At 50.6% G+C, this 21,932-nt stretch overlaps 8 protein-coding genes across 8 annotated transcripts; 3 read left to right on the forward strand and 5 right to left on the reverse strand.

Annotated features, from left to right (window-relative positions):
- Positions 1 to 510: 510 nt before the first annotated feature.
- Positions 511 to 2,899, forward strand: M431DRAFT_72422 (hypothetical protein; the record flags this gene model as incomplete). The annotated part of the gene is made up of 3 exons (XM_024922025.1): positions 511 to 594; positions 698 to 877; positions 938 to 2,899. 3 exons carry the CDS (start codon positions 511 to 513, stop codon positions 2,897 to 2,899), a joined length of 2,226 nt encoding a protein of 741 aa, XP_024780512.1.
- Positions 2,900 to 3,069: 170 nt separating this feature from the next.
- Positions 3,070 to 5,163, reverse strand: M431DRAFT_70928 (hypothetical protein; the record flags this gene model as incomplete). The annotated part of the gene is made up of 2 exons (XM_024921838.1): positions 3,070 to 4,713; positions 4,774 to 5,163. The coding sequence occupies 2 exons, from the start codon at positions 5,161 to 5,163 to the stop codon at positions 3,070 to 3,072; spliced, it is 2,034 nt and encodes a 677-aa protein (XP_024780513.1).
- A 764-nt stretch (positions 5,164 to 5,927) lies between these two features.
- Positions 5,928 to 8,330, forward strand: M431DRAFT_819 (hypothetical protein; the record flags this gene model as incomplete). Its single annotated transcript, XM_024923092.1, has 5 exons — positions 5,928 to 6,657; positions 6,729 to 6,797; positions 6,865 to 7,050; positions 7,115 to 7,489; positions 7,564 to 8,330. The coding sequence occupies 5 exons, from the start codon at positions 5,928 to 5,930 to the stop codon at positions 8,328 to 8,330; spliced, it is 2,127 nt and encodes a 708-aa protein (XP_024780514.1).
- Positions 8,331 to 8,565: 235 nt separating this feature from the next.
- Positions 8,566 to 9,433, reverse strand: M431DRAFT_489624 (hypothetical protein; the record flags this gene model as incomplete). Its single annotated transcript, XM_024916702.1, has 5 exons — positions 8,566 to 8,643; positions 8,702 to 8,763; positions 8,867 to 9,046; positions 9,141 to 9,250; positions 9,351 to 9,433. 5 exons carry the CDS (start codon positions 9,431 to 9,433, stop codon positions 8,566 to 8,568), a joined length of 513 nt encoding a protein of 170 aa, XP_024780515.1.
- Positions 9,434 to 9,696: 263 nt separating this feature from the next.
- On the reverse strand, positions 9,697 to 12,043 carry M431DRAFT_503006 (hypothetical protein). The gene has a single exon (XM_024918252.1). It carries the CDS (start codon positions 11,841 to 11,843, stop codon positions 9,903 to 9,905), a length of 1,941 nt encoding a protein of 646 aa, XP_024780516.1. The 5' UTR covers positions 11,844 to 12,043; the 3' UTR covers positions 9,697 to 9,902.
- A 207-nt stretch (positions 12,044 to 12,250) lies between these two features.
- Positions 12,251 to 13,466, forward strand: M431DRAFT_503007 (hypothetical protein). The gene is made up of 2 exons (XM_024918253.1): positions 12,251 to 12,464; positions 12,541 to 13,466. Exons 1-2 carry the CDS (start codon positions 12,462 to 12,464, stop codon positions 12,994 to 12,996), a joined length of 459 nt encoding a protein of 152 aa, XP_024780517.1. The 5' UTR covers positions 12,251 to 12,461; the 3' UTR covers positions 12,997 to 13,466.
- A 367-nt stretch (positions 13,467 to 13,833) lies between these two features.
- M431DRAFT_823 (hypothetical protein) lies at positions 13,834 to 14,861 on the reverse strand (the record flags this gene model as incomplete). The annotated part of the gene is made up of 2 exons (XM_024923152.1): positions 13,834 to 13,991; positions 14,096 to 14,861. The coding sequence occupies 2 exons, from the start codon at positions 14,859 to 14,861 to the stop codon at positions 13,834 to 13,836; spliced, it is 924 nt and encodes a 307-aa protein (XP_024780518.1).
- Positions 14,862 to 18,151: 3,290 nt separating this feature from the next.
- M431DRAFT_526874 (hypothetical protein) lies at positions 18,152 to 21,052 on the reverse strand. The gene is made up of 4 exons (XM_024920695.1): positions 20,500 to 21,052; positions 20,355 to 20,430; positions 19,921 to 20,285; positions 18,152 to 19,856 (listed from the first exon to the last, which is right to left on the reverse strand). Exons 1-4 carry the CDS (start codon positions 20,751 to 20,753, stop codon positions 18,368 to 18,370), a joined length of 2,184 nt encoding a protein of 727 aa, XP_024780519.1. The 5' UTR covers positions 20,754 to 21,052; the 3' UTR covers positions 18,152 to 18,367.
- Between the last annotated feature and the right edge of the window lie 880 nt (positions 21,053 to 21,932).

Below are 21,932 nucleotides of genomic sequence, written 5' to 3' on the forward strand. Positions count from 1 at the left end.
TATAACTTACTTCTTTTCAACAACACAAAAAGCTACATCGTATTATGAATACATGTAGCCCACACTCTGATACTGTAGAATACCACATGATTGTAAATGCAGCTGTTGTGGGAGCCGCGTACCGAAGTACCGAACTCTAGTACCAAGGTCACGTGCAGACGTGGGATCTTCGCGCACTCGCCCAATTCGTCATCCTCTTTCCACCGCCTTCCTTCTCGATTATACAATTCCTTCCTTCTCACTTATTGAACTGTTCCTTCTTTCTCGATTATCGCACAGTTTGTTCGAAGGAGATGAAGAACTTTCCGGGCATTCTTTTCTTTGTCTGATATTTATGACTTGCGTGCTACAGTAGGCTCCTCTAATTTCTGTACCGGGGATTTCTCTTTCATGTTGGCGTTGTTCTATGGCGGTTGATGATTTGATTCGTGAAATATTTGGGCGTTGTTTGATTGCGATTTGCTGCTACAATTGATCGAATAGTGTTGAAGAGAGGCGGCCATGGACGAAATGGAAATTGACAGCGCCCCAGGAGGGACTAAAAGGAAGGCAGAGGATGATATCTGGATTCCGAGACCAAAACAAAGGATCAGGGTAATGCGCTTATCCCACTATTACACTCCCTTTCTGTTGGACTTGAGAGCGGCAAGGGTGATTTTCGAATTATTATCATCAACTGACTTTCGCTCGTTCCTAGGCTCTTGATCCCGATGTTGTGAACAAGATTGCAGCCGGGGAGATTATTGTTGCCCCTGTTCACGCGCTCAAAGAACTGATTGAAAACGCTGTGGATGCAGGCTCGACGTCGCTGGAAATTCTTGTTAAAGATGGAGGTTTAAAGCTGCTTCAAATCACTGATAACGGTGGTGGCATTGAGGTATTACAGCGATTTCACCTACAATCTCTCACTACCGCAGCTGACAGTTTTCTCTAAAAGAAAGAAGACTTGGAAATATTATGCGTGAGGCATACGACATCCAAAATCTCTACATTTGAAGATCTATCGTCCATTGCTACATATGGATTCCGCGGCGAGGCTTTGGCCAGCATCAGTCATATTGCCCATCTTACAGTCACGACAAAAACCAAAGAAGCAGCTCTCGCCTGGCGCGCCCATTATCTAGACGGAAAGCTAGCTCCCGCGAAGCCAGGGCAGTCCGCGGAACCCAAAGCGGTTGCCGGCCGCCAGGGAACCCAAATTACAGTGGAGGATTTGTTTTTCAATGTGCCAACACGTCGAAGAGCGTTTCGATCTTATGCCGATGAGTTCAACAAGATCATCGACATGGCAGGGCGCTATGCAGTTCACTGCCAAGGTGTTGGCTTCACTTGTAAGAAGGCCGGCGAGGCATCCAATTCACTGTCCGTACAAGCGCAAGCAACAGTGATAGACCGTATCCGCCACATCTATGGCGGCATGGTCGCCAATGAGCTGATTGAACTAACTGTCTCTGACGATCGATGGGGATTCTCGGCCAATGGCTACGTCACAAATGCCAATTATGGCATCAGGAAGAGCAATTTCCTCTTGTTCATCAATCACCGCTGTGTTGAATCGTCAACCATGAAAAAGGCGATTGAACAGACATATACTAGCTTCTTGCCCAAGGGTGGCCACCCTTTCATCTATCTCAGTCTGGAAATTGACCCGGCCCGAGTGGATGTTAACGTCCACCCTACCAAACGGGAAGTTCATTTCCTCAACGAAGAAGAGGTCATCCAGGCTATCTGCAAGAAAATCGAGTCGGAGCTCGCTGCTGTGGATGAAAGTCGAACATTTCTGACACAGTCACTGTTACCAGGAGCCAAACCAGTTGAACCTTTGGACGAGGATGATAGCGATGCCGTCCCTAAATTCACGACACCAGCTCTCAGGAAGGTGCGGCGAAATTCAAATGACCTTGTCCGAACGGATAAATCTCAGGGCAAGATTACAGCCATGTTCTCGCCTGCCGGCCCCGCTGATAAAGCAGATTCTCCTGCTAGAGCAATGGAAGACGAACCGTTCGCGGTTCCGGAACCGATAGAATACACGACGATAGACCGCGACCAAGTAAATTGCCGGCTCAGAAGCATCAAGGAGCTACGCCAAGAGGCTCGAGATGAGATCAACGAGGAGTTGACAGAGATGATCGCCTCTCACACGTTTGTTGGTGTCGTCGACGAGAAGCGACGGCTTGCCGCTATCCAGGCAGGCGTGAAACTATATTTGATCGACTATGGCCACATGTGCTTCGAGTTCTTTTACCAGCTTGGTTTGACTGACTTTGGAAACTTTGGCGTAATCAATTTCAGCCCTCCTCTAGATCTCAGAGAACTTCTTCAGCTGGCAGTAGAAGGGGAGCACGAATCTGTTGGGATAACACCCGAAGACAACTTCAATTACAGTTTCATCGTTAAAACGGTAGCAAATAAACTCATCGAACGGAGAGAGATGCTCCAAGAGTATTTTTCTCTCGAAATCACGCCTACTGGAGAGGTGGTTTCCATCCCTCTTCTTGTTAAGGGATATACCCCGTCTATCGCAAAACTTCCCCGATTTCTTCTTCGCCTCGGGCCCTATGTCAATTGGAACGATGAAAAGCAGTGCTTCAAGACGTTCCTCACGGAGCTGGCGACGTTTTATGTCCCCGAAGCATTGCCCACGACGCAGACGGGGGAAGTTGAAGAAGAGGACTTGGAGGAATCGTACTTGGATGACGAGCAGGTACAGGAACTGAACAGTGATGAGATTCTTGAGGAGGTGAGAAAAAGGAGACAGCACGTTCGATGGGCTGTTGAGCATGTCTTCTTCCCAGCGTTTAGGTCGCGTCTTATTGGGACGACTAAGCTCATGCAAAATGCCGTGTTAGAAGTGGCGAGCTTGAAGGGGCTATATAAGGTGTTTGAGCGGTGTTAATGACGGTACAGGAGATTTGCTGGGAGTATTCAACATAACGGCGTGATTGATATCAGATTGTTTCAAAATTTCTATGTCTCATGTTGATATGCTTTATGATATGGGATCTGTGTACTCAGAAAATAGCGAAAGCTACCAATGCTTTATTTATTCTATATCCATGAAATCATCTATCTCAGCGTCACCTCCATTGGTTTGTGTTTCTTCTTGTACGCCAAGAATCTTGTCAAGTTCATCATGACTTCGTCCGCCCTATCCCTTAGTTCTGGTTGGGCAGTCTTGTTCACGCTCTTGGCCATAGCCCTTGCCTTTGAAACAGTTCCGTCGAGGTGTTTCAAGAAGCTGCCTTTCCAGAAAACCTCTGCATCGTAGGGGTACTCTTCGTTTCCGTATATATCAAAGACTTGGTTAAACGCCTCCACCGCATCGGCGGCAGGAGTGTCGGGAAGTCCAGCGAGCAGGGTAACAAGAAAAGTGCCAATCTCGCGGTTAAGGTCCGTAGGCGCAGGATGAAGGGCCAGCTGGCCGAGGACGCCGACGCACTTGACTCCGAGGGCTTGGAAGGGATCTTCGGGGTCGAGGCGGGCGGGCGCACCCTTTGTGGCTTGGTAGAGCGAAATGAACTTGCGGTGCTCGTTGGGCTGGAGGGGGGTCTCGCCGCGGAGGATTCGGGAGATGGCCCAGGCGAGACCGGTGATTTGCGTGGCGAGATCGACGTCGGCCGTATCGGAGGCAAGTGTGGGTGAGATAATCTGTTGCCAGAGGGTACGGCCGATGGGGGTCCAGGCAGCTTTGATGCCGGCGTTGGACTCGTCGGCAAGATCGAAGAGGGAGACGGACCAGGTGATGTTGTTGAGCGCAGAAAGAGCATGGGCTTGCATCTTAAGGGAGAGGTCGTCGGAGGGCTGGAGGGTGGCGAGGCGGATCAGCTCGGGCAGAGCAATCTGGACGAGAGACTTAAGGGTTGGAAGGTGGTCGATATTATCCTCTCCATGGTCACCACCCGTCACCATGTCCATATCGGCCTCCATCTCGTCTTCATTCATGTCATCATCTTCATCGTCATCTCCGTCTTCGTCTTCGTTGTCATCTGCGTCCGAGGCCACCTCATCCATGTTTTCATCATCATCCTCATCCTCGTCGTTATCCTCCTTCCCAGCTCCAGCACCACCATGGTCTTTCTTGGAAGATGGTTGCGATGGGCCACCCATTTCAGATACAAGACTTGTGCCGATGGACGCTAGTGTCTCCAGAGCTAGTTGTTGATACTCTGAAGGACTAGACCAGCTGCTGCCGTTGGCGACATTCTCTCCAGGGATATACGTAGCGATGGCTTTGGTGAGAGTCGGTATCAGGTCTGAGTCGTCAGCCACATCGGTCTTTGGTGATATGTTCTTCAGTCCGAGAAGGGCGGCATAAATGTTGTGAAGGATGGCGCAAGCCAAGATGCCATCTCCGCCGACATCATCCTTGAGGGTCACCAGCGCATCATAGCAGACGGTGTTGCCGCCAGTACAGGTGAGCCTCTGGGCTAGATCAGAGTTATCCTCGGAGAGAATCATGAGGCAGGCCATGGCATCTCCGCGGATACTTAATAGAGGATCCTGATCTTCTTGAGCAGTGTACGTGATTAGTGTGAAGAGTAGATTAGTGATGGAGGTGTTGTTGGAAATAGCTTCCAAGATTTCGTCGCTGGCCTCAGCTAGAGCTGTTAGCAGCAAGACCAGAGACGCTGCAATGCTTGAGATGAAACCCTTCTCGGCCTTGGGTAGTTTGGCATAAAGCGTATCGCTTGAGAAGACTTTGTCATGAATCTAGGTTGCACATTCAAGTCAGAATACTGAGCCGGGATTATTTACTTTGAGTTTACTTACCAGTCTGGAGGCAAACTCAATTGCCGTCAAGACGTCCTGTCTGAACAAATGAACACAGAAATCAGCCTCCTCCTCCTGGGCCAGGACCTGCAAAATTCCCCATCCGGCAGCCCGACTCTCGAGTGCAGCGTCTGTCAGAGTCTGTGTGAGAACAGTGTAGACGATCTGTTCTCGCAGCAGCAGCTTGCGGCACTTTGTGTCTTGGATAATGCTTGAAATGAGAGAGGCGGCAGTGGAGCGAGATTTGGGATCAGCGCTCTTGAGGTCGTTTATGATGGGTAGAATCTTGCTCTCTCTCAGAGCGGCCAGCTCAGGATCTGAGGGAGGCTTAACGGCTTTGGCTACGGGATCGCTGCGATGGCCGCCTCTGGTTCTCTTGGATTTACCCATGGCGTCGGTGTGAAGGAATGAGCGGGATTTGTAAGAGTTATTATATGAGTGATTGAAATTAGAAAAGAGGATGATATAGAAGAGAATGTCGTTATTTGGGACGTTATGAATGGATGGTATTGATTTTTGTGTTGATGAAATTGTTTACATGCATGAAATATCAAAAGTTTTTTTTTTTTTTACACTAACACTGTTGCTCGTACCCCACCATGGGATGGCCACCTTCCTCCACTTACGGAGTATCAATGATATCAAATAGGCTAAGAATATGGAGCATTGGAACAAGCTCTCACTGAAAACCACAGTTGAGCGCTTTCCAGTTGCTCATTAGTGTTTCAGGCGGACGGTTATAGAGCTCTACAGCCTGTAATCTTGGCGTTCATCGGGCATTCCTGCCGCGAGTAGCATCATTAAATGTCACCTACAAGTATCAGCCACCAGTATAACCGCTGAGTGCTACATTGGACTCCCCACAATTGCGCCACAGGGTGCTATCTAATCAAGGCGCTCTGTGCGACGACAAGCTCCCCCAAACGGGCATAAGTGCCACAACACCGTTTTCATCTCTTCAACACTCTCGCCTCTCATATTCTCTCAAGTCACATCGCTTGGAAGCTCTCGATTGAAACAACGAAAGCAATCCGGGGCTGATACAATCCAGCGATGTGACAAGCTGGTGCCAGAACCACCTTCACTTGATTTTGCTGTAAACATACAAGCACCGACCAAAGCTGAGCTGAGCTACTATTGAAGTTCGAGACATCATGCCGCCTCCCGCAACCCGCGGCTGGTCCTTGTCGCAGCTTTGGCGCGACGACGACGAGGAGATGGCCAGCAAAAAGGACGATGATCTTGGCTTGCCCCGGCACTCCAAGCATTCTGACCAGTGGCAAGCCGCACCCAAATCTTCTCTTCACTGGACCACGCTGCTTCGGCTTATTGTATACACTGTTGCCCTCTTCATGCTGGTATATGGGCTGTTCAGAGTCATTGGGCCTGCTCCAGGAGCCTCATCTCTTGATCCGGCAAACTTGATGCCGTTGTATGACACGCCACGGCCACCTCCCAGATACGATGCACCTCGGATGGAAGAAGAGGGGCCCACGATCAAGACACCAAAGGCGCCCAAGCCACCGAAGCCTCAAGCTGAGCCTCAAGCCGAACCTCAAGGCGGCAGTGGTAGCGGTAAAGATGAAAGCAAGACTGCAGCGGAAGCTCCCAAGACATACAATGGACCACTGAAGCTCCCACACTTGGGCCCGTCGTTGCAAGCCATCATCTCGGACACGTCAGGGAGGCTGCAGAAGAATCGCAACGTCTTATTCGCAACTGCTAGTCTTCGGAGTGCGGCACTTCTACTTCCAATGGCATGTCAGATGGCTACAGAACGCCAGAACTATGTACATTTCGCATTGATGAGCAGGAGTGACATGCCTATGAAAGAATTGCTCGCGATAAACGGCATCGATAAGGAGTGCCCTCTGATTGTGCATGGTACGATTGCATATGTTGCCCATTCTACACCTCGGATCAACGACAATACTGATGAAATTGAATATTTCTAGATGCTCGCCCTGACCATTCCACAATTGCAACCGAGGCGCGAATGTCCCTCTCTGTGGCCCGAGCTCTATGTAAGCTTAAAACAAGGACCTATTAATCTATTTGCTAGATGTAATTCTAACAGGCAGCCCCTTCCAGACTATGTCAATCTTTACATGCACCCTCAAGCCATCATCATAGACTCGTCAGCTACCGAGGAACATTATTTTCTCTCTGGCATTCGCGACGAGATCCGAGGCACAGGATCTACTCTGATCGAACTTCCTGAGAGGCCAGGCAATAGATTCTCATGGTTGTCAAAGCTTGATGCTTCTGCACTGGCAGGTAAGGCATCCCATTTCCACAAACTATTTTGATGAAGTTGGTTCTAATCACAGTTCTGCGAAAGCGTGGAATGATGTCAGCTTTGACATTCTCATCCATGCCCCTCCACATGGTACAGGAAACCTTAAGCGGTTACTCAGATCTCTATCGAGAGCTGATTTGGCCGGCGTGGCTCCGCCTCACATGACCATTGAGCTTCCAACAAGGATTGATCAAGACCTGAACAATTTCCTGACCGGATATCAATGGCCGTCAAAAGCTCCCAGCTCAGGTCCGAAGCCACGGCTTCTCTCGCTGCGTCACCGTATTCCTAGACAGAAAATAAGTGAAGAGGAGAGCTCCGTTCGGTTCCTCGAGTCATTTTGGCCGACCAGACCGTCTCACTCTCATGTCTTAGTTCTGTCGCCTCACGCTGAAGTCACCCCTCAGTTCTTCCATTGTACGTTTGCTTGTTAACTTTCTGGTACTTTTTTCAGCCGAGAATGGTCTCCGGATATACTAACTCATAATTAGATGTAAAGTATTCCCTTCTGCAGCGACGCTACTCTGCCATTGCATCTCGCCAGGATTGGGAGAGTAAACTCTTCGGCATCAGCTTCTCGACACCAACAACATATCTCGACGGTAGCACCCAATTTGTACCTCCAAAACCACTTGAGGGACAAGATTTCGGCGCAGAAGGTACCCCCTTCCTGTGGCAGGCCCCCAACAGCGATGCGATTCTCATTTTAGGAGATAAGTGGGTAGAGCTTCACGGTTATGTGTCCCAGCTTTTGGAAAAACGGCATGCCTCGCCGACAACACCAGATCTCCTCTCAAAGAAAGAGGTCGGCAAAAGGCATCCTGGCTGGCTAGAATACACGCTTCAGCTGTCACGAATCAGGGGATACTTTACCCTCTATCCTACCCAGCTGACGGCTAATACCATTGTCGGTATCCACACTGATTTATATGAGGTGCCAGAGGAATATCAAGGCGAGAAGGCTTCGGAGCAAGAACAGGACTCGATCAAGCATGCCACGGAATTATTCGATCCCGCATCGCAGATAGATATGCTGGCGACACTTCCGCACGAGGGCGAGTTGCCACTCCTCTATCACCTCCCTTGGCTAACCTGGGATGGCAAAGAGACGTATGACGGTGCTATTCAGAGGATTGCTGCCAAATACAGGCAGGAATTCCGCAACCAGGTCGGACAGTGCAGAGATGAAAATCCGGAAGCTATTCCGGGTTTTGATTCATATGCTAGGGATCTCTTCTGTTTCAACAAAGAGGTGTGATTTCTTTTTATGGGACATGGCGCATGATGAGGTGTTATGGCGATTTATGGAGTTATGCTGGGGCGGTGCCGTCATATCGGGATTCTTGATCATTTTTTGTATTAATGGGCATTGTGTATGCATATCCTTTTTGGGAGTCTTGTGTATTCTAATAGAAGAAGAAAACTCCGCCGAACTTGACCGGAAACGAGAAATTTGTGTATGCTATTGTGGTGTGCCTAGTTGCTGTACATCGTCACCTTTGCCGTACTTTATCGACGGCTAACAATATGATGCACGTTCCAATGATTGAAGTAGCTATTATACCCAACACCTGCAACAGCGGAGTCAATGCAGTGCACTTTTGCTTGAACAGAAATATCTAAACTTACCACCTGAGTCTTCCAGCCAGATTGCACAATGGCGGCTCTTTTACCATATAAATTGACAGTCCCTAGCAAAAAGGATGATGACTCCGGTTAGTTCCCATCTGTACATACTTGAAACGAGGCTGGATAAGGGCAAATAGATGGCCGAAAGAGAGGGGCGAAACTCACTAATATAATTTCCCGCTCCTAGAGCCAAAGTCACAACGGACAATACCCAGAAAATGCCCCCAAGGGGCTTTGCCACCCGGCGCTCGAGATCGCTAGGCGTACCCTTGATGTGGAACGAGACGGTGATGGCGACAGAGACGATGGCCATGTATATCGACAGGCGGAGGTACGAAAGGAAAGCTGCAAAACGTTTAGCTGCGAAACAAAAGGAAAAATAGAGGAAATGTCGCTTGGTAAGAATAGAGATAGAGGTAAAGGCTGAGATGAAACTCACTTCGCTCGTTGGCGCAGTGATCCCGCGCATCGCTACTTTCGTTGATGAACAAGAGGGGACTGGGCCAGGGCCATTGGAAAAACGCGGATGATTTGTCGAGGCCATCTGGTCTACAAGGTTTGTTAGCATCTGCTCGTCCCACTAAGGATTCACTTCATCGTGTAGTAGACAATAATCCTAAAAGAAGAATAAAAGGCGGTTTTGACGTGCCCTAGTTCGCTGACTTCGATGGGCTCTGTGAGAGCGAGGAACGGGGCGCAGCATCTTGTATTGCCGCCCTCTTCATCAGACATGCTGCCTGTTGTTTTTTCTTAGTCTCTAATGTGATGATATTTGATTTCCTTCGGAATTTTGAGGGTTTTGTATCGTATTTTGAGATGTGGCTGAGCGCGGGTTGCGGAAATGGCGGAAAGAATAAAGTTGCTTGAGGTTTTGAGAAGGCGAGGTTGAGAGCTGAGATGACGTCGGGAAGCGCCCCGGAGCTCACGTGCGGGCCTACCATGGAGCATCATATGAGCCCGGCAGCATCACGAGACGTTTTATATGCAACAGGCTTCTCTGTATGTATATATAATTTTATTTCCTTTTTCAGTGCTTGAAATCAATTAAATGTTTCAAGTAGGTAAATCCTACAGTAAAAAGAAGCGTTACATGCAACATTCCATGTAATACCGACTTTTTCCAGTCAACCCGCTTCGCCTCGGTGGCCCAACCATCACTTATACAAAACCGCAGCTAGAAATTCATCACAGTCACTTCTTTTTAAAACCCCCAAATCTCATTCCATCTTCCTTCTTCCTCTCTCAGAGGGCCATCCAGTCTCCCAAATCTTGCAGGCTGCTCCGTATTCGCCTCTGGCAAGCAAACCCACTCTCTGACACAGTCTGGCACTTCCTCCTTGATGTGCGCAATGCAGATGAGCGCCTGTTGATCCGACAGCCCCTTCAACTTGACGGTGCCGTCCTTGGCTTGCTGACTTTCGACAATCTCCTCGCCTACATACGTCTTTGATTCTCCATCGGTGAGGAACAGAGTGCACTTATCTCGGACAGCGTCGTCCATGCCGCTAAACGACTCGTCCAAGACGACGATATCAGGGCCCTTGATCATGGACCGCACAAACAGCGCCACGCGCTGAGCACTAAATGAAATCTCGCCAAACATGTAGTCGTCAGCCCACTTCAGGCCCTCGCTGCCAGCGGCGCTGTTCGGCTTCAGCTCCGGCTCGAACCACTTGAGTGCGGCCTCGACTTTGGCGCTCGCTTCGGCGTTCAGCTTTGGCTTCGCTCCAAACGTTTCTGCCCAGGCATTCTCAACCACTTGTCTGATTGTGTGGCTCCTCGGCATGTGCTGGTGAACCTCTGGGCTGGAGTGGCCGATGCGAGACTGGATATCCCAAAACGTGAGCGGCAGCTGTCCAGAACCTGGCTCGGGGAGACGACTACGCCCAAAGAGCTTGATGGGCAAAGAGTAAGTCTGTGGGTGATCTGACCCGAGAAGAGAGACGATTGTCGTCTTCCCTGAGCCGTTGGGACCAAACACACCCCAGCGCTCGCCTCGTCGAACGGTCCAAATCAAGCCTGCTTTATCCCCTTCAGGCGTTCTCTGCGACCAGTTCCCAAGAGCAATTTTGTCGCCATAACGGACCTGGCATCCATCCATTTCAACAAGAGGTTCGGCGTTGGGATTGATAGGTTTCTGTAAGTGGGCAGATGACGATGATGAGGCATGCGTCGTCAATGATTCTTTCGACAGGACTCGCCCGATATCAGCCAAGGTGTGAACAGGCAGTTTCTCATCCTCCGCCAGCCCACCCACTCTCACGCCATGAACGTACTTTTTCAAACCATCTAAGACGATCTCCTTCGGTCCCATAGACTCGACTTGGCAATCCATCCTCAAGTACACCAGATGCGTAATCCATTCCGGTAGAGGATCCTGTGGTCTCGCACTCAATACCAGGCGCGGGTTCGCCTTGTTTGCAAGAGACTCCAGCAAGGGACTAAGCCCCGTCACCGTCGGAGGATCAAGTCCCATGAAAGGTTCATCCAAAAGCAAGACTTCAGGCCTCGTAAGCAACGCACGGGCTATTCTCGCCCTCCTGCCCTGCCCGTTACTTAGAAACGTCACAGGCAGATCAAGTAAATGTTCCAATCTGAGATCTTTGACAACACGCTTCAATAGCTCGGCCGATATTCCACCTTCCTGCTCGCTCTCCTGGGCCGGTGTCTTGGCAGGATTCAGCTCCGTATTGCCCAGCAAGAAATCTCTCAGCGAGAAATCAGTAATCTCTCTACGAGACTCGTATCGTGCAGAAAGATACGCAGACGTCGTTACCGCACCGCTCAATCCGCCCGCCCCCTGCTCAGCGTCAAATCCAACATACTGAATCGCTTTATTGGGAGTCCTCAATCTCGACGATACGGCATCCGAGGACAAATACGGATAAGACCTCGCCGTGGGCGGCTCACACAGCAATCTTCCCCTGAGTGCCTGCAAGAAGGTCGTCTTCCCGGACAGCGAAGGCCCCACGATGCACCAGTTGTGCGGCTGTGGTGTTGATGAGGGCAGCTCGAACTGGAGATCTTTGAACAAGGCTGGATTCGCATGTGACGATTGCGAATTGGGATGGTGCCGATAAAAGGTGCCATTGGCGATGCGAATTATGGGCGATCGCGCTGAAGGTGGGAGATTCCTGAGCATGGTTGCACGTTCCTTGATCTGTTGTTGAAATGTCTATATGGTGGTAAATCGTATTGTAAGGTATGACTGGAATACGTGAGATGGAAGGGATTTTTCAAAGCACTCTACAGGCCCAATTGGATTCCCACAGAACCAAGAACAAAAGGCATAAACGAAAGAGTAGAAAATACGCGCAAGAGAAACAACCAGCTTATTCAATGACACATTCACTCATTACATGAGAATTGATGTTGACACCAGCTTTCTCCGCGATCGGGCCGCACTCCAGGGTATTCTCGAGGTACCTTCTCGGGTTCCCTTTGAGGTTTAGCGCCCTCCTCAAGGCGGCAGGATGACAAAAGATACGTACCCCTCCTTCTCAAGAGAGCTTGTGGGGACCTTATGAGCTGGACGCGAGGCTGTTTGGAGCCTGTCAGTGCTGAGAGCAAGCAGAGAAGCATCACATCAACTCAACACCACCAATCCAATCACCACCCGACCACGATTGTCTCTTCCTTTTTCTGATCTTCCTCCATTCGATTACTTGTACACAGCGGCCGCTACACGAGTTGGTCTTGTCCAGCATCCACCGCTTCTCTCCTCGTCCTTTAAAACAAACCATCCTCCCAAACCGCCAACATGGTAAGGCTATCCATCCCATCTACCCAAAGCTCCCTCTCCTTCTCAACCCTCAAGCTAACTCAAACCTCTTCTCCAGTCCATGCGAATCGTCCCCGCCTCCGGCGCCCCCTCCACCTTCAACCACACAAACCACTCCTCCTCCGCCCCCTCCGCCCCGGGCATCCACGACACCCTCCGCCACGGCGTCGGCATCTCCCCCTTCGACGCTGCCGCCAACAAGCCCGCGTCCTCCCACCCCCTCGAGGCCCGCCTCAAGAGCTGGGAGGCCACCCAGGAGGCCGTCCGCATGGAGACGCTCAAGCGCACCTTTGGCATCGCCGAGCCCATCCGCCGCGGCATGGAGCTCAAGATTGTTCGTGACGGCGAGTGGCGGCCCATGGCTCTCGGCGCAGGACTGCCCAGTGTTCACGAGGATATTTTGAAGGGCCGTGAGGACACCATCACCTGGGATGATGTGTTTACAGGCAACGAGACGAGAGCCCTGCCTGGATTCCATGACGAGATGGAGAAGAAGCTCAAGATTAATCACTAAGGGGGGATGTGACCAGTAATGAAGGAAAGAATAACACGGAAAAATCAAAGCACCCATATGTATGCTGGTTAGACAGGGTCGTTTCCAGGACGATACAGGATTCTGCTTCCCGATTACATGAAATAGATTAACGATATATAACCAATATGAAAGAGGAAAAAAATAATCAAAAATAATCCAAAACAATAATGAACGAAGAGAACAGGAGACTATTGTCATCATCATTTACACAGGGTTGTATCTGCACAATGAATGATTATATGAATATGTTCTGCATTTCTATCCTGCTATAGCAACAATCATCCCCGTTTCCGAAGATCAAGTCCACAAGTATTATGAAAAGAGCGTATAAGAACCGAAAGCAGAGGTTGCAATTGTACAATGAATCAATGATATGATGATGCGCCGGTAATGACTCCCTAATTTTCCCAATTCTTCCGCGTCTTGATTTCCCATCGCGCTGCTTCCCTGAATGGCTAAACGGAAAAGGAAAAAAAAAAACAATTAAATAAAACACACGCAAAGGGCGGGGGAGTACTAAGAGTTCGAGACAGCTTAAAGAAGCTGCAAATAAAAAAGCAGAGAATAGCGAATGAGAGACACTGGGCCTTTCCACGCATAGGTAGTTCTAAATCGCTGAGCGCTTTCACGCAAGTCAGGTAATCTTCAGAAACCACTTGAGCGCCAAGTCGGATGCCCGTCTCTTAAAAACCAAGGGTCTATGCAAACACATCCTTGGAGCGTCCGAACATGTATAATTGCCACCGTATGTTTCAACAAGAGAAAGCACAAAATACAAGACAGTCAGCACTGTCTGTACCACACGCTAGGATTGCTTTATAGAATGACACAGCAACGACCCTCTCGTACACGGTCCCCATCTGTGGTGCCAGCAGGGAGGCTCTTGCTCCCAGACTTGGGTTCCTCCTCATCAAGGTCCTGGGGCCGGATGCTCATGTGGACCACATTGGGGCTATCGGAGCTGAATTGGTACTCTGCAGACAGTGTGAGTATTGGAACAAGATTGAAGAAGAAATAACAAGGAATCGACTTGAAAAGACAAGCAACAAAGGAAATTGAAGGATGGAGTGATACATACTCTTCAGCTGCTCCTTATCGTCTAGAAGTTTGCCAAAATGAATCAGCCGTATGCTGCTGGGACTGGCCGGTTTGGCCTCCCAGTCGGATCTCCACTCTCGCAAAATCAATTCCTTCAACGTATAGATGCTGATACTGAAAGGATCGGGGTTACCGTTGTCATCCTTATCGGGCATGTCGACGTGCCTTCTACTTAGGTATTTCGCGTCAATCTTGTACGGGTGTCGGCCTCCAGACGCTAGCAACAGGGTAATGTTGCAAACTGGACCGTCGGGTCCAGATCCAGCCGGCTTGATCTCCTCTTCAGCTGGGCCGATGGCCATGACTGATTCCTCTATCTGTTCCTCTTTGGACTTTTCTTCCTTTGGGCTATCTTCCTTGGGGGACACGTCCTTGGGAGCGTCTTGCTTAACAACCTCCTGCTGAACGATATTGTCCTTCTTGTCTTGCTCGACTTTTAGAGCCTCTGATTCGGTCGCAGGCTCGGGGGCATTGTCAATCTGTTTGCCTTTTGATGATGAGTCCAGAGTAGATGTCTCGCCTTGGTCGGTGGATGGGTTGGTAGATACAGGCTCGGCAGAGGGGGTCGCGACAACAAGAGTGTCCTTGGCTACATCGGTTGTCGCCTCGTCTCCAGGCTTCTCATCTGCCTCCGACGTCTGAGCGATATTATTCAGCTGCACGGCATCAGTAGGTTGCTCGAGACCTGAGCCGTTTCCAGGAGCAGCGCTACCGCCGTTCGTGGTCGAATCCGTAGGAGCCGACATGTTTCAGTAGGGAGGCGCCGTGGCGAAGCGCGAGGAATGCGGGATCGGTGCAGCACCACCAAAGGGGTTGTCGACGTCGATGAAGGAGCGTATTAAACGACTCAATTCATCCACGACGAATAGAGAATAGAGCGCGTAAAAAAAAAAAAGTATGTCGCTGGGGTGGTAACGAACGTTTTCAATGCAGCAAGGTGGGCTTGACGGTCTCGGCTGGAGACTGGCTGCGCAGGGAGTGCGAGTATGGGTAGATGGATGTTAAGGGAAAAGGGAAAAAAGGCGCCGTTGGGACAAACCCAGTCGACGACTTGGCAGATCAATCAACGAACCAGCAGCAGGCTCAGCGACCAGCCCAGATTCAACTTCCGGGGACACGGGGTGTGGGGGGGCGAGGAAACGACGATGAGCGGGACTCCGGCTAGAATGTAGAGCGAACAGGCGACGAATGCGCTAGTGAAATCGAGCGGCGCTGAGAATTTAAGTTGCCGTGCTGCTTCTGTCGACTGAGGTAACTTTGCCCGATGCAGGCGGAAAAGCGCACGCCTCAGAGATGGCTGGAGACGGAGACGCTTGGGTGTGGAAATGAGCGCCCTAGTTCGATGAGCCTTGCGGTCTTCCCGTTTCCTTTTTCCTGCTTTTCCTCAGGCCGCGGGTACAGGGACAAGGGTAGGGAAAATGTGATGAAAACGATTGCCTAGGAAAGATGGAAGAGCAAGCGGAGATCAGCCGCAGACGAACGGGCGAGCGAGCGAGAGTATCTTCGTTATCTCAGCATGAAGTGGACTCCGTCTTCCCAAGTAATCACAGCAATGCGGCCGAGCTGACCCCTGTCGCTATAGCGCCGACAACACACGCCAATTGGCCGCAAAGGGACACACAGACGAACACAGTGGCGCGGGGAAGCAGGGCAGCCGTCCGGCACTCCGCGGTAAGAAATGAATGGGATTGCGCTGTTGATGAAGGCCGCTGGAGATGATTTCTGTAAGTTGAAAATATCAAGGCAGAGAGTTACGTGTGGATATCGTTTCGAGGGAATTAAGCACTGTTTCTGCCGCCTAGTCGGTGAGAAGCTTGATGGAGAGAGGCACCTTCCGCTTAATGCTTGGTAAGGTCGGTACTGCTGACCTGGAGCTGAGAAATGGACGGAAGTGGTAAACAGCATAGACAGGCAGTAAAGCACCCTGTCTTGAAGGAAGCAGGACAGAATGCTTTCAGGAATTGGGATATAAACAAGGGCCGCAACTGCTACAAATTTCGTCTATCTACAGGTAAGTATTCGGCTCGAGCAACAAGTCGAAATCTACGAACTACGGTGGCCGTCAGATCAGATACGGACTGCCGCGTACTCGTATTTGCTGGTATCTCTCCGTTTGCCATCTGCGTGCTCCTCCCAATCCCCATTTTCAGACGAGACACAACTGCCGCCGAGACCTAGAGCCGGATCTGATCGAATCTTGGAACATGGCTAAACAGAGGGCCATCGACATCTTGTCTCTATCTCTCTCTGCTTATTCCTACCGATACGAACTGCATCCTCTGCGATCGGTTACACAAAGAGCTAGCAAACCCCTTTGCTGCTGGTGGCGCCGAGAACCCGTGCAGTTGCTTCATCTTGCCGCACTCCGTGTCAAGTTCTGCCATACGTACTCGTACAGACGAAGATGGCGCCATTCATGCACTGCTAGACGATCTATTGGATAAATATCTTCCGCTATTCATCATTGCCGGCGGCTAGTGGCTCGCCTCGCAGTAAACACTTCATACTGACGCACCGCTTCTCTCTCAAGCTCCAATCTCACCCACTTTCGGCTTCTTCATGCATGATAAACTCCCCTGACATCAGCCAACCATCTGCCGCTCTCAACCTTCCTACCCGGGAAAGCGTTGCCGTCTCAAAGCCAACCATCAAGGGCCAAAGACAGGGCAACGATGGACGATTCCATCTTCGGCTGGGCAAACAAATAAACAGCACAGGGGAAACAAACGAAACCAATTGAGCCCGTTTCTGCTAGGCGACGGGGGATGGGGCTTGGGGCGTTCGTTAGAGCTAACCGTGCCGCTGGCAACGGGACGCCACCCAACACAGAGCCCATCATCTTCGACGCCATTTACGTCTCTACTGATAGCCATAACCCTATACGTGAAATATTGAGTAGGTAGTTGACTCGAGCAACGACCAAGTTGACTTGTGGCTGTTTGTTAGTGCTCTGCCCCCACCGCAATCGCCGACATGATTGCGATGGCGAGTGGAAGAACATACTACAAGTACGCTCAGCGCTCCAAAGCTATCTACGATACGACACGATATGCTGCCTATTCGTGCTAACTAAGCTCTGTTCTCTTTTCCATCCTTGCCCTGATTGAACTTTACACATCCCTTACGTATATCTACTCAGCAGTTGGTGTCATTGAATCCATTAGCCTAAGGACGCCTCTTTCATTCCAACCACCCTCAGCACTCTCGTCTGACAGGCACGCAAACTTTAAAGAACTATTGACCAGGGTATGAAAACCTGCAGCCATTGAAGTAAGAAAACTTGGAAATACCGGGAATCCCAAACGTCGATGGCAATTTGCAGCAGCTCTGCAATCTCCGGCTTAGATGCTCTAAATGAGCTCCGCTTGCTGCCGCAGTTGCCGACCGCGATGCTCCCCACAAGGCTCAGCTCTACCAGGTTATTATATGTTTTGTGCCGTGCTGAGGATGATAGTGCTATAATAGTACAGATAGTGGTAGCATTGGTATGGGAGTGAAAAGGGATACTAGCCGTCCTGTGGCACCTCATATGCAATATTGTGACTGGGCAAGCTCGTACGAAGCTGCCCATCCTCATTTGAAGAGCAAACGTACTGTAGACACCAAGGAGATTGCCGTCTTTCATTTTTGTAACACGATGTATGTGCACCTTGTAAGCTGACACGGCAATCCCTTGACCTCGTGCCGAAACTGGCATTTCCCCATTTTGGACGAAACAAGTTTCCGTTTTCGAAGCGTCTTAAATCGACCATATGGAAAGTTTCATCGAAGAGCAAGAGTTATATACACGTATTGCCACTAGAGACACGACTAGGTAAATACGTGTTTACACCTGAGCCATAGTGATATCACACACACCATGCACATATACGAGTATATCACTCGGATGCCTTGCAGATGAGTCCCGCAAATAACTCATACAATCGACGGCAATCTCCCCAAAGACCCTCTCGTTTCCCCACAACAGACGGGAATGTCATGCTGCTGTTCTGGCTCCACAAGGCATATTTGAAGAACTGCAAGATATTAATAAATACCCTGGTATCTTTGGTACTACAACTAAAAAGTATACATTCAAAAAACTATTTGCAGTCAATAGGTAAAGTAGGCTACATTCTAAACCAGATCGTACAACGCTCCTCGAACCAAGGATACGTAAAAGCACCTTGTAATAAGTGACAACATCAGTTTCATCCCATGATTCGGCATCTCTTCGTCTCAAGGCAACATGCCCCTTATTTCACTGTTCCATCTACAAGACCAACAAGTCGCCGTTGCTTCCCTCGCCATGCGCCGGCTGCAGTACAGCTTGCGGTGCCAGAGCGTTGACGACATAGCCTGTGCCATTAAGGCCTCCTCCGCCGAAGCCATCGTCCCCGCCGTCTATTCTCATTGCCGCCATCTGCTGCGTCCCAATGCTGGAGAAGTAGGCGTCTGCGTCATTCACCGCCTGCGCAAGGTTGCCTCCTCCATTGGCAGCGGGCGAAGCGGGCGAAGGGACGGCGTTGCGCGTCCTTAGATCGATATTGGTGGGCTGACTGCCATTGCCAAACATGCTGATGCTCTTCTGCGTTTCAATGTCGTTGGCCAGATACTGCTTCTGCAGCGCCGGAGAAGCAATCAGTTTTCGTGGCCTGGCAGAGCGGAAAACAGACTGCACCGGCTTGAGGTACACGGTTGCTAGGGTGCCGACGTTGAGACACATTTCCTCCAGAGTTGATGACTCTAGCCGCTCTGACTCCGCTGTGATCGGGGGCTTCTCTCCCATGACAATGCTCTTCGCTGAGTTCATGTCGGTCGACAGCAGTCGCCAATACATGTAGGCCCGATCACGCAAATCAGGGTTATCTGTTTCTTCGGTGGCCCACTTGAGGACTTTTGGTACCAGCTCTTGGCCCTTGGTCGGCCTCTGGATGAAAAGCTTGACAGTTGCAGTGAGAAGGGCCAGCTGGACCTCTACAGGCTCTTCCTGGAACGAGTACAGGAAGTCCTCCAGCAATGCGTCGCTGTTTTCTATACGGTCTGCGTATTGACCAATGACCCAAACCATGGCAGCTTTGGCCTCTGGCTCATCAAGTGAGTCTAAGTGCTCACATAGAGTGCCAATAATGGATTCATATTGGTTTGGATATTTGCGGAAGATGTTTCGAATCACCACTGTTGCTTCCTGGACGATGTACGTGACCTTGGTTGCAACAAGCTCTAGGAGCAGGTCAATGCATCGTCGAGCCGCGGGCTCAATCTTGATGGCGAGCTTGCCGATGGCGCGAACAGCTTTTCGCACGAAATGGACGTCGATTTCAGTGGCATACTCTCTCAGCTCGGTGAGGACCTCATCAATGTTCTTCTCATTGGCCAGCATGAAGATGAGCTCCAGCTTGGTCACCTTGACGTAGATCGGATCATTGTATTTGCAGAAGAAGACGCGGATATCGTTTCGCAGCACCTCGGGCCGCCTTTGCAGAATGAGGAGGGCGTTTCTAAGTGCAAGATATTGCACTTCGGGACCTTTGGCTAACAGAGTCACCAGAGGTGGAGAGAGTTTCTTGCAGAGTGCCGAAATCTGCTTCTGGTCCGCGATGTAGTTCATCAGGTATAAAATCACTCGGATGCAGGTCAGGACAACTGATGAGTTGGAGTGAGAGAGCCGTGGAGCTATTCGTTCTGCCAGAAGCGATGCCTCTCCTGACTCTTGAGGGACATATGACATGAGCGCCTCCAGGATGTATGTCTGACCCCATCTTGACTGGTGGTTAGCTTTGCTTTATAAAAGACCAATCACAGATAGGGATAAGATATACTTACTCGGAACAGTCAGCCAGGATAGCAACCATTTTGGAGGCGTTGGTGTAGTCAATAGTTAGCTTAATGGCATCGCTCCTCTCCCAGATGTCCATCAAGCCAGCCAGCGCACTGGCAACAACTGTGGGGTTGTCGTCCCTCAGCAGGGAGTTGAGTCGATCGATGAGGTCGGACTGCTCCACCATGTGCCTGTCGTGGTCGTAGAGCTTTGCGACGCAGAATGCAGCAGTCTTTCGTACGTATGGATCCGAGTCTCTCAACATATGCTTAACCAGAGGAACCGTGGCGGCGACGAACTCGCGCACGTGAATATACGACATGGTCCGTAGAGCCAGAGCTCGTACCAGGGGATTGGAATCTTCCATGTCCTGATTTCATCAGTTAGCTTGCTGATACGTATCCAGATGCATGACCTTTGCGCTTGTTGCTAGACTCACATGTTCCAATATGGGGATCGCATTGACCGCAATCTCTGGTCGAACTCGCGCATAGTTGACCAAGTATAGGAAACACCTATCGGTAGGAGTATTAGCATCGTTTGTGACGTCTGGGTACTATAAGTAGAGTCTGGGCGGGCCATACATTTTCTTGATCTCCAAGCTCGAAATGTGCATACATTGGATAATGTCGGGAAACAGCGCAACCATGTCGTTGTTGCTCATCGTCATGTTGGCGACAATCCGTTTGAGCGCAATCTTCTTGGTCGCATAGTTCTTATCCTTCTTTCCGCCGCTGTTCAGCTCGAGGCGCAGTTCCGCGACTTTGCCCTGTGATGATCTTAGTTTTTGGAGCGAAACAGTCGGCATGTATACGAAGCCCAGAGGCAGAGCCATCATGTCATCAGCTTGCGCAGTTGCGCAACAAGGAATGTCATTGTTGGGGCAGACGCCGAGAGATTGGGCACGCCGCAGCTATCGCAGTCTCGCAAAGACCGCGGCCGGGGCACTGTCTTCGTCTTCGCCGTCGGCCTGCAACGATGCAAATATGATGATGGCAAAAGCAAGCGGCGAAGCAGTAACAATGCGCACAAAGTTGCGCACAAGAAAAACCAGCAGGATAGGGAAGAGGCAGATGGAGTAGACGGGCACTCGTGGATGCCACATCGAATAGAGAACGGAAAAGAGACAGATAAATGAGTGCTTACCCGAGCGAACAGCTTGGAATCCCCTCCACCAGCGGTGTTAGACATGGCGTCGACAGCTACTAACAATTACTTCCTCCTCCCCCGCAGAATCGATGCAACGCAGCCTGGTCTGGTCTGGTTTCTTGGGATAGTTGCTCCGTAACCGAGTGTCGTCACGCGCCGTTGGCACCCCTTGATAAAAAAAGCTCCAAACACGCAGCAGCAGCGCTGTTGGCGGCAGATCCCCCCTAGCTACAGCCTCCGTTCGATAGAGCCTTGTTCGATGTGCTGGCTAAACCGCCTAATTGTGAAACGGGGTGGCGTATGTAATGCACACTCGCACTCACACCAACCACTAACTGCCTCAAATCACACGAGTGTCGAATGTCACAAAATGTTTTGCAGGATGGCCCAGCCGGTCGAGGTTTATCGGCGAATTCACACCGTCGCATGTACTATGTCGTGAACGGAACGGTTATCGCAGAGAAGCGAGCTGACCAATCGGTGCCGACACGCGCCCGTTCTTTGCTGCCGCTTCGGCTCGCCGCAGGGTCGTCCGAGGAGTCGCGGATCGTGGGGCTCCGGGGTAATTGGAGGTCGAGGGCCTTGAGAGGCTTCGGGTCGGTTCTGTGGGCGCGAGATGACGGGAATCTTGACTCTCTCTTGCGGCTCAAAGGTCGCGAAGCTGTGATGGGAAAAGAAAAGGAGGAAGCGCGCGCCGGCAGGGTCGGTATGCAGGCAAGGCTCTGAATGGGCCATGCATTTGGGCGGCCGGGGCTATCGATAAGATGGGCCGCAGCTGCTACAGCTAATTACAGGTGCTGTGGGCTTGGCGACCCACCACTAGCTAGTGGTGCTTTCGGACAGAACAGCAGTGACACAGAGCATCATC

This window comes from Trichoderma harzianum, assembly GCF_003025095.1.
Source record: "Trichoderma harzianum CBS 226.95 unplaced genomic scaffold M431scaffold_1, whole genome shotgun sequence".
Lineage (NCBI taxonomy): Eukaryota > Fungi > Ascomycota > Sordariomycetes > Hypocreales > Hypocreaceae > Trichoderma > Trichoderma harzianum.